General features: G+C 47.8%; 1 protein-coding gene across 7 annotated transcripts in view; it reads right to left on the bottom strand.

The window, feature by feature from the left end:
- Positions 1–19,078, bottom strand: part of Csmd2 (CUB and Sushi multiple domains 2) — a 543,351-nt gene that overhangs the window by 464,402 nt on the left and 59,871 nt on the right. For all 7 annotated transcript variants that reach the window (XM_057784126.1, XM_057784125.1, XM_057784122.1 and 4 more), the window contains exon 2: positions 12,880–13,096. In XM_057784126.1, the coding sequence (XP_057640109.1) occupies positions 12,880–13,096 (217 nt within the window). The remainder of the gene's footprint in view (positions 1–12,879; positions 13,097–19,078) is intronic.

The following is a 19,078-nucleotide window of genomic DNA, read 5'->3' on the forward strand; positions in this document are numbered from 1 at the left end:
TCACGTGGCTCTACCTAGCTGAGCAGGCAACTGCTTCCCACCAACAAATCGACACGTCAGAGGGGAGGCAAGATGGATGGTGAGCAGGCAGCCGTCCGTGCCATGCTGCTTAATGTGCCAGGAGAAAACAAACCTTGGTGCCCAAGACAAACAGCGGCCTTGTGGAGAGCTAATGCAACACCTGACTAGGACAGAAATCACCCCAGAAAGTCAATGGTGCTTTCTGGCCCTTCTATACATACCTTGGGCAACACTCAGTCATAGGATATTGGGGCTGGACCAAACTGTGGGGTTCCCCTAGATCTGAGTCTTCATTTTGTTCATCAGAAGAATGTAGCTAACCTTGTGAGGGGACAAGATTGAAGTAAGTCTAGGATGTGTCTCAGCTGGCAGAGTGCTTGCCTGGCACGGATGAGGCCCTGCGCTCAATTCATAGCACCAGGTGAAAAAACCCACAAATGTCATGACACGTGATTATAATCCCAGCACGTGGGAGGTAGATGCAGGAGGATCAGAAGCTAAAGGTCATCTTTAGCTATATGAAGAATTCAAGGCCAGGCTTGGTTGTCTGAGATCCTATCTCAAAACGCCAAAACACTACCGCCGCCACCAGCAGCAGCACCAGCAGCAGCAGTACCAGCAGCAGCACCAGCAGCACCTCCACCACCACCACCACCACCTCCACCACCTCCATCACCTCCTCCACCACCTCCATCACCTCCGCCACCACCTCCACCACCTCCGCCACCACCACCACCACCTCCATCACCTCCACCACCACCTCCACCACCTCCACCACCACCACCTCCTCCACCACCTCGACCACCTCGACCACCACCACCACCTCCACCACCTCCATCACCTCCACCACCACCACCACCACCTCCACCACCACCTCCACCACCTCCACCACCACCTCCACCACCTCCACCACCACCACCACCACCTCCACCACCTCCACCACCTCCACCACCACCTCCACCACCTCCACCACCTCCACCACCACCACCTCCACCACCTCCACCACCGTCTCCAGAAAAGCATTGGCCAGGAAGGGATGGAACCCAGGTCTCCTAATGGTTCTTACCACAGCTCATCCTTACACATTATAGCCCAAATCATCTAAGTGTGTAACAGCTTGATTCGTTGCTTACACAAACAGGATTTGGTGTCCTTTTCTATTTATTTAAATTCTAAGAGAACAAGAACTCAAGCCTCAGGTGTGTCTGTAGGTACCATCTCTGCTGATCAAGACAGAGAAAACTAGAATGAAACACAGGTTCTAACCTGTCTAGATCTTGAAAATAGCACCTCTGAGTTATTAGGGTAGTATTTGAGTAGCAACTTTTTGTTGCCCTCAAATGTCTAGGTAGAATTGAGAGTAAAGAAAGGGCCACTGTCGTGTCTCAGCAAGAGTGGAACTGGCAAGAGAGAAGCAGGTGAATATGCACTAGTCAACTTCACTCTCGAGTGATGCTGAGTCCGTGACCATGACAGAGCCAACTTCACTCTTGAGTGACACTGAGTCTGTCTGTGACCACGGTAGAACCAACTTCACTCTCAAGTGATGCTGAGTCTGTGATCACAGCAGAGTCAACTTCACTCTTGAGTGATGCTGAGTCTGTGACCACAGCAGCATTATGGATGGGGTCATTGGTGAGAACGGGCAGAGACAATACCACCTCTTTAACCTAGGTCTAGAGTTCCACAATGTCTTAAATACTGATGGCTATTAAACAGGACAGTTGGGCAATGGGCAGGGTGAGCCTTTGTCACAACTGTGTGGCCCTGCTGTGGATGGGAAAGCTTCCTGGGACCCCAATCCTGCCACTCACCTGTCTCTGTGCATCACCTGCAGCCACCTCGCCCCTCCATATCTGCCCAGACCAACAAGAGCACATGGTATCCCCGGATCACTGCAATTGATTGCCAGAACTTCAACCCTGGGGGACTCCTCCCTCAAATTCCTGTCAGTCAACCTGTGTGAAATTGGGCATTAGGCAATTCTGAGAGTTGGAAGATGGGCACCACAGCTGCACAGGTTCAGAGATGAAAATGGAGGTGATAATTCCCACTTCTGGGAAGATTAATACAGAGTTAACCAAATCCCTGGCACTAGAGAGAAATATTTACTCCAGTCCCATAGCTGACTCTCTTCTCACCCATCTCAATGGGCAACCACAAGTCCAAGGCCACACGCAGAAATCATCCCCCAGCAATTGTCTTCTAGACCCAGACTCACTCTAGATGCTCTGGGCCTACAACGTGGGGTGGCATCTCTATAGGGGACCTCAGCAGACATCCATTTCTCTCCAAACTTTTCTTGGTTAGGATTGCCAAAGAAATAGACTACAGTGGCCCCTAGCTACCAATCCTGTCCTGCCTCCCAAAGCTCTAGCCAGTCAGACCCACAGAGTGTGGCTTCTTGACTCCCACAACAACTCTTCATTCGTCATAGGTAACTGACCCGAGGAAAGACACAGCTCCCAGAAACACATTTCCCCGGGATACAAATTTGAGCATTTAGGGTAAATCAAACATATTTACTTTTGTAATGTTGGGGGCTTGAGAAAATCCATAATGTCTTGGGCCTCAAGCCCTTTTGCTATTAATTATTAAACCCTTGTGTGTTTTGAGGGTAATTGAATCCATGTTTCTAATTAGTTTACACTTAATTCATCAGAACAATTTTTAAAGGGCTGATGGATGTCCCAATAAGCCTCTTGGGCAGTTAATGAATCTTTATTTAAGAAGAAATTGGATACCCACCAAACTGTTAGCCATGGCTACCTCCAGAGAGCAGGTGGGGACAAGGGCTGAGGACGGAGGCACTGAGACCATGTTTTCTCTCTACACTATTTGACTTCTCTGTAGTGATGGGTACTAATTGCTCTTACTATTTGAAGGGAATTGCTTCAAAAGAAGTGAGGTGGAGTTTCTTTTCTTTAAAGAAATGAAATGTATGTCATGGATCCAATGGAATGATCAAGATCTCTGGTGGAAATGGCTGGTTTGAGGCTCTGGAGACCACAGTCCACTTATTCCCTGACCTCTTGGCAGTGCAGAGTCCTGAGAAACTGAACCTTGCCACTCTGTGTATTGTTGACTAACAGGTGGCATGAATAACACCAGTTGAAAACCTTCCCGTGTACTCCTGATTCTCTGAGGACATAATGCAATGCCAAGCTCCCCACAATGCATGCAAAGGCCCCCGGTGATCTGGTCCCCTCTCTACCTCACAACACTCCAGCCACAATGAAGCAGCCCACTGTCAGTCATTCTGCATGCATCTTGCCTCTCTTGCTTTTGCCTGAACCTATCATTATGGCTTACCTTCGCCATGTCTCCCTCTGTACCCTACTACAATCCCTTCCTCCAGAGAGCATTTGTTCGTTCATTTGCCCAGTAGATACCTGTCGGGTAGACCCTGGAGCTACAGTGGAGGGGAAAGAAAGGGTTCTGGAATCACAGAGCTTACAGGACTGTGCAGTGGACCAACACCACACACATATATAACCTGGAGAGATGGAGCATGGACACCTGAGTGGGTATCCCCCCAGGTCAGGAGGAAGTGTGCAAGAATCTGCTATGGTGTAACTGCGAAAAGTCTTCCACAATCCCATATACTCAGACTCTTGTTGTGGAATATTCCTTTATACTGTATGTATGACGATATATCACTGTGATTGGCTTAATAAGATAAAAAGGTCTATAGTGAGGCAGGATTTTCAGGGCAGAGAAAATGTTGGGAAGAAGGACACAGAAGACAGACAGACATGGAACAAGTCAGACACACAAAATGGGAGAGAGGTAAAAGCCATGCAGTTGAACATAGATCAATAAAAATATGGGCTAATTTAAATTATAAGATCGAGTTTGGAACGAGCCTAAGCTATCAGCTAAGCTTTTGTAATTAATAAGAAATCTCCGTGTGATTATTTGGGAACTGGCTGGTGGGATGGAAAAATTCACCTACAGGGTCTGGCTGTAAGCCCCCCTCCCATCTTGACGAGTCAAACGTTCACCCTAGTCTCATTTCCTTAGGATGTGGTCACAAGCTAATGGACTTTGGGGAAGTGGTTGGACTTTGAACAGCTGGGCCTGATAAACACATGAATCAACTGATAGAGTCATAGTATGTTGGCATTTTTAGGAGGTGGGTCCTAGGAAGTAGCTCATTGGGCATACATCTTCTATCATATACCCTGCCTAGCCTCTTCCTGTGCTCCCCTTCTGCTGCTTCCTAGCCACTATGATGTAGCTTGCTCCATCTGCCACACTCTTACGCTATAATAGACTAATACCTCCAAAGCCCTGAGCCAAGACAAACCATGCAACCTTTTAGGTTGTCTGTGTCCGGCCTTCTGATGCAACGACAAGGTAAGCAGAGACTCCAGACTCCCTGGCTGAGGACATGACAACTGAGTGGAGATGTGGAAGACGAAAGGTAGCCAAGCAGGGGGTTAGTTGGAAGGAGAGAATCTCAGGCCCCAAACCAGCATCCACAGATGTCCCCCACCTCCAGACCAGGACGCTTCCTAGCTCAGTTCTCAGTGTTGTCGACTGTCTGCCTGATTAGTCACCTGGCTCCCTCAAGATTCTACAAGTTCCTTGAAGGAAGACACTGTCTTGTTAACTGTTATGTCTCCAACACCTGGCACTCCTGGTAGGCATCCAATAAACGTCAAACCCTGACAGTGAACGGATGAGCAAATGCATCCCGCACGATGACAGGACCACAGTGGGTTTGCTGCGTCAGGTAACTTCTAGTCCTTTTCCAGTGTCCTCTCTCTCTCACCCTTCTACCAGAATATTCCTTCCTCACCCCCAGGGGGCCTCTCAGCCACCTCCTATTTACAAAAAGCACATCCCAAAGGACTCCAGGGAGAGGACTAGCCAAGGACAGCCCTGTCAATGTGCGAAGCGCTCTATGGAATCCATTGGGAAGCTCCTAGGATGGGGGAGAGGAGAGTGTCTGCTGCAATTCATGTTCATAAGGAGACCATAAATCTGGCAAATTTGTGGATCATTACAGCTTCCAAACAGGTGTCTAACGCCAGTTGAGTGAGCTCGGGAACCAGCTCCAAATGGCTGCGACTCTCTTCCACCTTAGGCTGATGACAGAATGTGTACTGCCAGTAACCGAGCGAGCGAGTCATAGCACTTCCCATAGCGGGAGCCCGAATGTCTAAATTAAGGGATGCTTAGCTGTGCTTAACTGGGGCCGTCATCACCAGCGCCCTGTAAACCCTCCGCCTCGCTGAGACGCGGTTTATTAGCAGAGCCACCATAGATGACGCTAGCTTGCTCTCCATCAGCAAACTTCATTCCACGTTAAACTGCAGATCAATGGGATGGTTGCCAGCACTGAAAGGCCATCTAATTGTACAAAAGCAGAGACGTGGGGATTGTTTCAGTAATTCATCCAGGCAGGGCTGACACTGCATTATCTGGAAGGCACTTTGTTCTTTCTTACTAATTTCCCAACTCCTACAGGCTCCCCCCAGCCTTCAGGACCGTTCCCTACCCCATTCTCCCACCCGGATCCATTATGAGAAGAATCTGATCAGCTTCTATTGTAAATGTGATGTCGAGCAGCCAGACGCTGCCTTCTGGCACCCCGGGATGTGGCTGCTGGTGAACAGCACTGGATGAAATGTGAGATCTTGCAAGGAGATGCTCTGAGCTCCTGCTGGAGAGAGGCAGGCACGGGGAGATGAATGGTGTCTTCAGAGAGCATAAGCTGAGTGCAAACACGGCGCCTGGTGCCTACTGGCACCTCTCTGTCAGCGGCGCCAGGTGCGGCTGCCAAGGTGGTCTCATTGAGAAAGCTCCATTTTGCAGAGGAGGCCACTGAGGCTCACAGGAGTTGGTTTGTTCGCCCAAGGTCACGGACAGATAAAGAAGACCGAACGCAAGACAAGTCTGAAGCTGAGGTCCTGGAACACTCGAGCGTCCCCAGGGAGGCTGAGCTGCAGAGCTCTCTGCTGGGCACAGGCATCCTGCGTATCAAGGGGTTTGCAGCAGCATCCCTGGCCTCACCCTGCCAGCTGCTCCTGGCATCCTGCAGACATGCAATCAAGAACGTCTAGGAGGGCCAGGATTGTAGCACAGCGCTAGAGTGCTTGCCTCACAAGCCTGAGGCCCTAGGTTCAATCCCGGACACTGCTACCTTCTCACACACACACACACACACACACACACACACACACACACACACACACACTTCCAAGCGTTGTCAAAGGGCCTGATAACATCTAGATTGCCTCCAGTCAAGAACCAGTGCTCTTTCTGACAACTTGGAAATTTACACTTGCATTTCCTAGGTTATTCTGTAAATGTTGCTTTTACCCATATCTAGCAAAATTCAAGCCAATATACATACGTGGTTTTATTTAATTCCCACTGCCAATCAGGAGGAAATTAAGACAGGCATGATAGGCCCATTTCATAGATGGGGGACACTGAGGGCAGCGTGGAAGCAGTCTACCAGGCCCTCACAAGGGAGGACCTGGAGCTCTTACGTGCTGTCCGCTTGCAGGGTGACAGCACAGGTCCCTGCATGGTCCTGACACAGCGAATCTGGTGAGAGGCTTGACTGCCTCAAGGCGCTTAGATTCCAATGGGGGGCAGTGTTAAAGCGCAGCTCAGAACCCACCACAGGAGTGAGCAAAGGTGGGTGGGCTGGAAGGGTTGGAAGCTGACTATTGATCAGGGGTTGGAGGGATACGGAGCAGAGAGGGGTGTATTAGAAATGCAGGGAGAGCGGTCACTCCATAGTGCCTGCCTGCAATGGTGCAGGCAGTAAACAGAGCTGCAAGTGATGCAGGTGGAGGGAAACCTGCTGCAGGCCTCTTGGTGGTTCCACTCCACCATGGGCGTGGAAAGGAAAGAAGAGTATTATGGGATCTAGAACATACTGATACATTATATGCATACGTGGCACACGTACCATACCCTGCACACACGTTTCACACACATACACGTTAGCCAGATGTGTGACACACTTCAGACAGCTAATGCTCCTTTACATATGTACACATGGCATACCTATGCACGCTACATGATCTGCATGTATGTTGCATGCATAAACTGGCCGCATTGCGTAACACACATCACACACCACCTTGATGGATGCACAATGATCAATTCCCTTGAGCACAGCGCTTTTTCCAGCATCTTCCTACAGTGCCTGCAATTTCCTGATGGAGAAGTCTGACGGGAAGGCACAGGTGAAGTGACAGGACAGACCCACAGCCTTTCAGAGATGGCCGAGTCCTGAGGCCTCAGCTCGGAAGGGCAGCAAGGATGCAAAAAGCAGTTCTGGAGCATGTCGGGAACTACATGAGAGGGCTCGCATGTGACAACCCGGGAGGTGAGACAGTCACCTCCACTTCACAGCTAAGGCTCAGAGTAGTCAGATTTGAATGACATCACACCATTAATAAAAACAGAGATTGGAGGCTAGAAATAAAACTTGGGGTGGGCTAGAGTGCTTACTTCGCATGTGTGAGGCCCTGGGTTTGGTCCCTAGCACTGTAAAATGTGCATGTAAATATGTATGTATATGTGTTTACACACACACACACACACACACACACATATATATATATACATTCATGCTCTCTCTCTCTCTCTCACACACACACACGCACGCACACAAAGAGCATAAAATCTAGGCCTATATTTCTGTGAGTGTCTCCCAGGAGAACTCTGCCAGAGATGACTCACCTGTTCTACTCGATGAGTGAAGAAAAATATCAGCGCACAAACGTGCTCGCCAACCACGTCCTGGCCAGATGGTAGGACACACTGTCCTGTACCCACACTTCACACGTCACAACACACATACCTATTAAATGTCTATGTCTTATCTTGTGCACATCAAATGCATGCTCATTGTACATTGCATGCATGCACGTCATATACATATCCGATATATATGATATGCATGTATATGTAACATGCATGTACGCAATGCACGTTTTCCTGTGGACTGGAATTTACTACAGGCTCACATGACCTGTTTTCTGTCTCTGAACGAGACATCTCTGAGCCTCCTCTACTTACTCTCCTTCATCCCCTCCACGTCCTCAGAAAGCCACTAGTGACCCTTGGGATAACTATTTCTCAAAACATAAAAATCTATCCCACATCCTCTCTCCACTGCTCTGGTCCAGGCTGCCACACTTCTACTTGGCCTGGCAGTCTCCCGAGCAGACCCCTTCCCATGAATTTCTCATATAATATCCAGATTATGCCAAAGTCCTCCACTTAAAAACTTGTGGCTGAAAGGCATCTGCAATACATCTATAGCTAACATACTTCATGGTGGGACCCCCGGTCACCCAAAGACAAGGCTGCCACTCTCACCGCTTCACAGTGTTGTGCTGTGGCTTCTGGCCAGTAATTCCAGCAAAAGAGAAAGAGGACCATCCCAACTCCAAAGGCGGCAGTCAAACTGCTCTCACTCAGAGATGTCCACAGAAATGGATGAAGCAGGAGAGAATTCGGGAAGGCTATGGAGCACCAATCAATACAGCGAAGTCAACTGCATTTCTCCGGATTAGCAAAACTCAAATCGGAAAAATCGATTCTCTTCACAATGGCATCAAAAGAGCAAAAACCTGTTCGCTGTTCAGTCGAGACGGAGCATCAAGGCAACAATGGGACTCCACTCCACCTGATCTCAGTCCTCGCGGAAGTGACCCCAAGGTGTGAAAGAAATGCGTCAACTCTGGAGATGAAGAAGAGACCTCGATCCCCTTGCTCTACCGCACTTAGGAACTTCCTCCAGATGACACCCGCCCAGCCAGCCAGACTCCATTAAGGGAAAGGTTAGCAGGATGTTGACAGAGAGATGCCACTTAAAATATGCTTCAAGGAAGTCACTTTAACCACGCGCAGAGTGAAAAGCACGGGTAAAGTAAAGAAACCTTGTTCTTGAAGACAGGGAAAGAAGGGGTGACAGCAACAGAGCTGAAAAATGGAAAGCGCTGAGCATCAGAGCTAAGTCCATCATTTATACCCCAGAAGGTGAGCGGACGGAACCCTGCCACTGAAGAACGCAGACCCTGTTAGGAACCCTTAAGAGCCCGGTGACGCTTAAGGGATAAGAGCTATCCCTGGAACGATGCCATAGGTATATTAAAATAGAGGAACTGGCAAAGACTGCCCCCAATAAATGCAATCCTAGAAGAAATGAAAAGATGGCAATATTAGTATCTAAGCAAAACTAAAGGCGAAAGAAATCACTGAATAAGGAGGAGAATTTTTTTATATTGAGAAAGTAAGAAGTTCACTGTGAAGATTAAATTCGAAACATATTTATCGGGAGTTGGGGAGATGGCTCAGTGGCTAAGACCATATTGATCTTACAGAGAATGGAGAGCAGTTCTCAGCACCCATTCTAGGCAACTTACATGTGCCTGTAACTCCAACTCCAGGAGATCTGATACCCTCTTCTGGCCTCCAAGAGCACCCACACTCACCTTATATGCATGCAAGCACCCATGCATGTCTACATATACACACACGCGCACATAAAAATAATGAATATAAGTCTTTTAAAAAATTATTGGGCAAGAGAGATGGCTCCATGGGGAAGAACACTTGCTGTGCAAACATGGAGACCTGAGTTTGAATTCCCAGAACCGGGCTGGGCTGGGCATGGCTATGTAAACACACATGTAACCTCAGTGCTGTAGAGGAATGGAGACAGGAAGATCTCTTGGATTTGTTGGCTGCCATCAAGTCCCGTGTTCAATGGGAGACCCAGGCTTAAATGAATGGGGCAGAGAACAGCAGAGTGAGATGCCTGATGGACTCCTCTGACCTTTCTGCACGGAGGAGTACCCACATAAACATGTATGCACCACACACACACACACATGCCACATATTCACATCAAAATGTGAAAATAAAAATATGCGTATGTTGAAGATGCTGCAGCCAAACATATAAAGTTAAAGCTTATAGACAGCAGCAAGGACAACTGACAAGCAATGCAAGTCTGAGACCAGCCTATTGCATATCTTGCTGAATATCAATTAAACAATAAATAGAAAATTAGGAAAACCCCACAAGATTAATAACATGAATTTTCATTCATCAATACGGAATATTTGATTTTTCCAATACTTGTAGGACATTTATAAAATATGATCTTAAAAGGAATGGGGGGTGATCAACAATCCCCTAACGTTGAAAGGCATAACCCAATCATAATGCAATAAAACTAGATCATCAGTTTTAAGAGAATAAACAAATAATGCATGAAAATTTGAGGCAAAGCCTCTGGAGTCAGGGAAAGAACAAAACCGCAATTAGAAACTCTTCCAGAAGCAACAGCTACCCATCAAAATTTACAGGATATGGTCAAAGTTGCACTTAGGGGAAAAAATGCCTCTTAATGCTTTTATTATCAAACAAGAAATAATGGGACTAATTCAATTCATGAAACCCTCAAAGAGCAACGCCAGCCTCAGGTAAGTGGAAGAAAGGAATGGCTGAAGATGAAAGCGGAAATCGATATGGTAGATAATGGGGAAAGAATAAAATTGATAGCCCCAGCACTGGAGGTTTTAAAAGACCAATAAAACAGGAAAATGCCTGCCAAGACGGAGAGGATGGAAAGGACATGGGCGCCCATGAAGAAGGAGAGGCAGGCCTAGTAGCCATGAAGGCAGGGGCACCCAGTCCTAGGCCCCTCGATAACAATGACTGATTTCTTCGACACACGTGAAGACAACTGACTCGTGGATAAGAAAACCAGAAAGCCATGACGTGAAGGAGATTCAGAAAGACCTGAGAGTCCCCACCTGCGAGAAGCACCACCCCACCCCTCCCAGGGTGGCACACCTGTTATCTGGGGTCACTTCTCCTGGTGTGAGCTCCCCATGCTGCCGAGGGGAGCTCAGAGGAAGTGGGATCCTCCCAACTCTTCCTCCTACTGATGCTCTGGCTTCTTCCGAAATGAACTGAGAGGAACATAACGGACATCACACAGGAGCAACCTACCAAAGGACAACTAGAGGCTGGTAACCAGAGCAGGGTGGGCTGTGCTTAGAAGGAACGCCCTCCCAAAGGACTCAACACCGCCTGTGGTCTGAACACTCTCCCTAGATGCCCACAAGGTACAGCTGTCACTTCCCTTTCAGTGCCCTGCTCTCCCTCCTCCCCCCAGCCTCCCCAGCTACCTTCATGCTTCTTTGCCTGCACAGCATCCACTGAGGAGATAACCCACACCAGGCTCCCCATCAGATGTGAACTCCATGGTGACAGTGGCTCTGCTCTGCTGACTGCTATGTTCCCCAGCCCTCAGGGCAGCACTAGCACAAAACAGGGAGTCACAGAATATTTGCTAAATCAATGAAAGGGGACTTTAGTCCCCTTCAGGAGGTTTCATTCAATATTGCCTGTATGTCACACCCTGTGCGATGTCACGGGAAGATGGGTTAGCCCTGTCATACCAGGAAGAAACCACCTCTGCTGCACGCTTCCCAGACTCAATGGCCGGGGGCCTGCCCTGCACATGGGATGTGACATATTCTAGAAACATCCTCAAGCCAGCTTGTTAGGTAAGCCTGAGATAGGCATGCTCACCCCAGACCTTCCCCTGACACACACATCCAAACTTGGCTGGTTAAACCATTAACCCCTCAGCAATCTGAGAAGTTTGGAAGCCTAGATGAGAAGGCAGGACCAAGGTTTGTGATGGAGAGCAGCAGGTCTACAGGCCAACGACGAAACATAAGCTTGTCCTGGAGCTTTCTGCCCAGAGGTCTGCCGTTCCTGCAGAGGACAGTTCCCTCTGCCTCGTCTCCTCCTCCTCCATGACCTCTTTGTCTTAGGAGGCAACTCCGTGGCACAACTGTCAGCCATCTCAGCCTCTTCGTGGTGTTAGCTTCCACCAAGACAAGACAGCGTTAAAAAGGATGAGGGCCATCCTGAAGTCTCAGCTCTAGTCCCACAAACAAGGCACCATATGCAAGGGTGATTTTATCAAGTCTCCATGGTCCCTGACCCAGGATACATGGCAGAGCACCACCCATCGCTCACAGCCTTCAGCCTCACAGTGACTTGGAGCCAGGCAAAAATACCAGCATTCCTCAGTGTGGGGAGGACATGACAGACAGACAGACACAGATATACTTGTGCTGGCAAAATCAATTTCAGTGAAAAGACTGGAATTTCTCTATCACCCCCTTCTGTTTTCTACCCAGTTTTCCAGGTACCTGACATGACCTTGTCTATTGGATTCTTCAAAGAGAAAGGAATTGAGTGTCTTAACTGAAACTGAGAAGCTAGATACAGTGGTGCCTGCCAATAAACCCCACACTCAAGAGACCGAGGCAGGAGAATTACAAATCTGAGATACTGGGCTACAACAGCAAAACCTTACAATGAAAACAACAGCAAGCAAAGGGGGGACCCCACAAAAAAGGAAGTCAATATCCTGCGGGAGACTTCCAGGGAGGGGAGGGGCTTCCTGGGGATTTTTTTTAGGTAGTTGATGATTGCTGGAGGTGAGAAAGATGCATTTTCTGCAGTGGTATGGGCACTGGTGAGGTATCTATGGTCCTGTAAGTAAGGCCTCACCCATGCCCTGGTAAGTAACCCTAATCTATGTCTTTGGTTCACACATAAAATCAGAACATGAAAGACAGGAAAGGAGAAAGGGAACTGATTGGAAGATGTGAAGGGGTCAGTGGGAGTAGGGGAGGGGCAAAAGAGGGGCTATACTCAAAATACATTCTATACAGTATTATTTGTAATTGCTATATACTAATAGGAACTTAGATAGTAAAGCAGAGGTCCTCTCTTCTCCAAGCTCGGCTTGGGGCCCAGCCGCCTGCAACAGGGAGTGGGGGAACGTACCTTGTACGGAGGTTCTCTGCCTGGGGTGGGCCATCAAACACAGACAAGACATCGAAGTCCTCTTCCAGGGCAAAGGACTGGAACACGAGCTGGATCCGGTGCTGGTCCTCCGCGGTGATGGTCCATGTGCAGTTGGCATAATTGGGGTAGCCATAAGGGAACCCTGGGCTCTCCACTGTCCCATTGGGACCCTGCAGTTGGAATGTGCAGTTCTGGCCTGGAAGAGAAAAAGGAAGCAGTTTAGTGTGGCCAGAAGAACTCTGAGGAGTTTCCAAGAGGTGGAAGTACTATCAAAGAGAACCGTTAGTCACTTTTCCGAGTGATTCCTGTGGGCTGCCCTGGGCTTGGCAGCCAGGGAAGAAAGATGGGTAGCAGCCTGTTGGGGAGAGGTGGTGCATTGTGTTCAGTGATACTGAAGCCTCAGAACAACTCAATAAGCGGAAAACTAATGCTATAGTTTAAAGACAGGCACAGCCACAACCAGGTGCACCTAGACCTTGCACCCAAGTCCGGGGAACTGTCTCCAACCTCCTCTGTTGTCTGAAGCTTTCCTGTCCCCTGGCCTTACTCCCACGTTCCCTAGAAAACACATGTGTCTCCCCATGCTACCCCCTTCCTCCTCCACTTAAATGGGACTGTTGGAGTTACTTACTTTCTAGCCCTTTAAGAACATTTCTCGCGCACACCCTGTTGTCCCTTTTCCACTGGGGGCGCTTCCAATTTCAAATGTGCTTCAGACTCATCTTTCATAAACACAGCTCCATGCCACTCCTCCTGCAGCGGGTCTCTCTCCTCCTGTCCACAGTTCATTGGAACCACAGTAGGTCACCTCATCCTTGGCCATGCCCATCAGGTCTGCCTTATTGTCCTGCATGTCTACCTGAGAGCAGGTACAGTGAGGTTCCAGACCAGATGGGCTGGAGATATTCAACCCAAATTCCTGCTAACAGGTCTCTCTGAGCCACTCACGCTACTGCCGAAGCTCAGGCTTCACTCTGCTTCCAGCCACAGATCTGGCTCCAGCAGAGCTTCCAATGGACGTATAAGTGGGAGGGTAGGAGGGGTTGGCAAGGTGACATTTCTCCTTTGTTCTCCAGTACCATTGGAGCTGATGCTGGGGAGGACCTCCCTAGAAACAGGCAGTATGTGGGTTCCTCCTGTACCACTGTACCCTCTCCTCTGAATGCTTTACTTCCTTTACGGGCTCCATGATGGAGCCTCTTGTCTCTGTCTAGCCTAGAGGACATCCCATTTATGCCTGGATGACGGACACTGCATTCAGTTGTCAGGCCTGGGGGCCTGACAACTGCTTTGATACACACCCACTCTTCCTTTGGCTGCTGCTCACTCACTTAGGGGATGGGATGGTATCCCCGTCACGTCGTCTAAATGAGACCGGAAGTGACACCTTCCTCTCTTCACAGCCCATGGCCAGTGTCTCGGTTCCCTCCCACCACCACCACCACCAAACTCTTCCTTAGACTCCCAACTACGCATTCATGTACTCTGGTCCTTACCAATCTCTTCTCAACTAGGACCGGATCATCCCCCATCACCACTGACTCCAACATCCTGGGGCTCCTCACTGCTTTTCAACAAGGAAAGGAACCTAATATCCACAGCGTGTGTGTGGAGGGGAGTGTTCCTCCACGCGGTTTGGCGCTTTGAAAGCTCTTCCTTCCTAAGCGCAAGCTTCCGGGCCGACGCCCCACCTTCCGGACCGAAGTCCCACCTTCCTCAGCCCTGTGTCCACAGTCCCAGGCTTAGCAGTGTGCTGAGTCCAAGCCGCCTTCCCCTTTGTCTGCCGCACTTGGCGCAACAGCACACTTCCACGCTTCCACGTGAATGTGGGAGGCGCTAAGCAGAAGAGCAGGAACCGTGTGGGTTGAAATTTCTAAACCCTGCAGTCTCAGTAACAGGCAGGCACACAGCTCTCAATCAGCTAGTAGTAGGGCCCTCGTATCCAGGCAGGCTTTGTCTAGACAGCTTAAGGGTTCTGCCTTTAGTGACCTAACGTTCACAACAGCCACACGCGTTAGACACTATTAATATCTTCACTTACGGAGGTAGAATTAGAGCAGAGGGGAGTTAAAGAACAGGGCCAGTCAGGCAGTGGTGGTGCACGCCTTTAATCCCAGCACTCGGGAGGCAGAGGCAGAGGCAGGCGGATCTCTGTGAGTTCTAGGCCAGCCTGGTCTACAAGAGCCAGTTCCAGGACAGGCTCCAAAATTACAGAAACCTTGTCTCAGAAAAAAAAAAAAAAAAAAAAAAAGCCACACTTACTCAGTATTGGGACATCACATAGGCAAGACACTTCCTTTATGATTGTGCTGATAAGTTGACTCAACACTAATTTTTTAAAGCCACTTTAGGGATTAACTGACAAAGGAAACTTAATCTCTAAAATGACCTTAATATTAAGAAATCTCTTAATACAAAGTATTCCATTAAGGGGGGAGTTAAGAGCTTGTGAATAAATGCTAACGAGGCATTTAATAAAATTAGGCATGTAACTCTGATTAAAATAAGCATTCAGAACAAGGTAGAACCCTGCCTTTCCATTCAGCAGCCGCTGACACCGTACTTTAGATGAAGCATCTGACAGGGATCAAAAATGTGACAGAGACGTCAGCATCCTCCCTTGGACCACGTGCCTGACTGGAAGAGCTCAGCGTGCAACTCCAGAGAAAGAGATGAGAAGAGAGGATACAAAGAGATAATGGGCAGACGGTAGGCTCATATGCCTGGGAAGCCCAGAAGAATCGATTACAAAGCTATTAGAATGAAGAGAAATTTCAGCAAAGTAGCCCAATGCAAACTATGCGAAAATCAATAAGGTTCGTACATGTCAGTCACAGATGAAAGCAGGAGGCTAAACTTCCTTTCATGGCAACTGCAGAGTGTGTAGTATACACAGGAAGGAACCTAGTGAGAAACGTGGAGGCAGATTCCTGGGTGTAGCATATGCTACTGAGCTCACCCTGGATGAGTGAAGCCCCGGGTTCTACCCTCACCGTCATAAAATAGAGGCAGAGAGTGAGAGAGAGGCAGAGAGAAGCAGAGAGAGAGGGAGAGAAGGTCAAAGTAAGGGATGGATAGAGGAAGGAAGGGAAAAAGAAGTGAAGGGAGACAGAGTAGGAGGAAGGGAGGGAGGGAGGGAGGGAGGGAGGGAGGGAGGGAGGGAGGGAGGGAGGGAGGGAGGGAGAAAAAAGTGTAAGCACAGATTCTTAAAAATTTAGAATAAGCAGGGCGGTGGTAGCGCACGCCTTTAATCTCAGCATTCAGGAGGCAGAGGCAGGCGGATCTCTGTGAGTTCGAGGCCAACCCGGTCTACAAGAGCTAGTTCCAGGACAGGCTCCAAAGCTACAGAGAAACCCTGTCTCGAAAAGCAAAAAAAAAAAAAAAAAAAAAAAAAAAAAACAGAATAATTGGAGAGAAATGATATAGTCTTCAGTGGAAAAGCCTAACCACTGAAAGGTTAATTTATAATATTAACCTCTCAAAGAGTTATTGAAAAGTTAATTTATCCGCCTGATACAATGCTCATCAAAAGCCCAAAGGCATGCTTTAACTCTGGGGAAGTGATACTTAAATTTAACTGGAAAAATAGGTTATTTGGACAGTGTATTGTCTTTTAAAGGATAGAAAAATTAGTATTCTCAGAGTAAAGACTACCAAATCATATCATGAATGACATGAGGAAACTATCTGGGGCAGGAGGTTCTCAGAGAACATATACAGCTAATACAAAAACTGAGATAAAAAGACATTTCTTCATCAATGAAAACAAAAAAAATATTTTTGGAGAACAAGATAATTAACTATTTCAGGAAAGAATTATCTTCCAATCTCAGATGATATATCAAAGCCAAAGGCTAACTAACAACATGTTAAAACAAAAAAACAAAAAAAAATGTTATATGGTTTTCTAATTTCTTAGAAGAAATTAACATCTTATATAAAAGTGAGTGTATGTGTGTGGCTATATCTATATGTGTACATGGGAGTGTGTGAATATGTGTCGGTGTGTATCATGTGTATATATGTGAGTGTGTGTGTAAATGGGTATGTGTGAGCACGTGTGTGAGTGTGTGTGAGAGCCAGAGGAGAGAGAACACATGCTGTGTAAAACAGACAAGCTCAAAAGGCACACAATCATTGGACTGAAAAGCAATCCCTTCAGTATAAAAGGAGGAGTACTGATTACTAACCACAGCCAACAGAACGAACACTGTATGCGAGCCTGGACAGGGTATAAACAAGTTCACAAATGAAGGCACCCAACTGCAAGAATGAAGAAGTAAAGCTTCCATTTTACAGCCTTCCAAGGAACCCAAGTGCCCTTCCTGGGCACCCCCTTTCTGTCATAGGCACCAAGATGGCTTCATCTCAGAACCATGAAAGCCTGTGATGTCATGGCACCAAGTCATTGATTAGCTCGCTCCTCTAACCAATCCTATGATCAGCCATGGGGCCTAGATCATGGACTAGACAGAGCCTCCATCCACCTATGGAAGCAGTGCTTTAACAGAACACCATCGGGTGTACATACAGTGTTTCTGAAGTCTCAACCCCTCAGAGGTTTCAACTTAAGATCTGACCTTGTTCAGGTCCACTAATACCAACATTGCCACCGTCCTCACTATAGGGACGGCTGCCCCAGCTCAAAGTTGCCCAAGCTTGGAGACTCTGCCATGGAATCTAGCAATGATCTTTACTACTATAAAGGGAAGCAGAGGGCCTCAGAACAGGGGCCCTGAGAACATTGCCCATATAACCCATGTGATGGGACAGGAAGGGTGACAGAGACAGTGGAGGAAGAGACTAGAGGGAGTTCTTAGAGAAAGTGACAGAAAGTGGAGGATGCCACCGAGACACTATGAGGAGAGTCTTGGATGAGATCACTCAGTTTGTTATCTGAATGGTCCCTCCGGAAGTAAGATCCTGTAGCGTGAGAGCTCAGGACTGGACCTGGCACGTCCCCAGTGCCCGGAATTCAATCAGCAATTGTGGAGAAGATGCCATCAATTACAGCGAAGGTGAGCAGGAAGGGGTGAGCAAGGTGAGCAGAGGTGAGGCTGTTCCAGGCAGAGGCAGGGTTGACCGGCGGAAGGGTGCGAGGCCACCGTATGTGAAGTCATAACAGACACTTTGCTCTTTGTAGCGCACTTGAAAAATACAGGCCAGGTTTAAAAGGATGAAATGATTTTAATCTCACATTCCTTTTCAGAGGCAATGGCTATTAATGTGTTCATTTTCTAGATTCTTCCATGCACAGTTAAAATTGTTTAGAAAATATCATACATATCCTTTGGAGGGCTCTGTAGTAAATTATTCTTCCACTTTGATTACAAAAGGCAGTGTCTACTTATAATACACATAGATACTCAGGCATAAATAAGTTTATTTACAGCCTTGTTCCTTTAGGACTCTCAGACGGTACAGGCTGAGCTAGGAGGACATACTCTATTCCCTCTCTTAAGCACTGACCAGCTTTCCAGGTCAGCATCCAAGATGGTGGCCCACCAACCCCCACCGGCGCCTCCTCCCCTCTCATGCAAGCATATGAACCCATTTTGGGAGAAATTCTATGATTTTGTTTTTAAAATGAGATTGTGGGTTAGCTCATTTCTCTGCAATTTGCTTTCCAGCTTAACAATACGTTGGGGACACCTTTCGGGTCAGTAGCTACAGCTCTAACTTATTTTTTAAATAAATGTATAATGTTGCCTGGCATGGATGTATCTCAATGTGTTCAGTCATACCTCTGTGTATGGCCATTCAGGCCATTTCTTGGTTTTCTTTTATAGCATTTCAGTAAACACAACATGAAATTACCCCCCAAGATACTGTAACGGCGCATAAACGGCATTTTTTTTTTCGAGACAGGGTTTCTCTGTAGCTTTGGAGCCTGTCCTGGACCTAGCTCTGTAGACCAGGCTGGCCTCGAACTCACAGAGATCCACTTGCCTCTTCCTCCTCCCGCGTGCTGGGATTAAAGGCACATGCCACCACCACCCAGCTATAAACCATATCTTAAAAGGACGCGCCAATGTCCCAATGTATGGTTAGTCTAGAATTTACCCAAGCACAACCATCTAAATCACTTCTGGATCTTTTCTTTCTTTAATCCTGATTATAAATACAACCTGGACCAGAGCAAGGTCTGGTGACAGGATGCCAGTCGATGCACTAGAAA

This window comes from Chionomys nivalis, chromosome 11 (genome assembly GCF_950005125.1).
Source record: "Chionomys nivalis chromosome 11, mChiNiv1.1, whole genome shotgun sequence".
Classification (NCBI taxonomy): Eukaryota; Metazoa; Chordata; class Mammalia; order Rodentia; family Cricetidae; genus Chionomys; species Chionomys nivalis.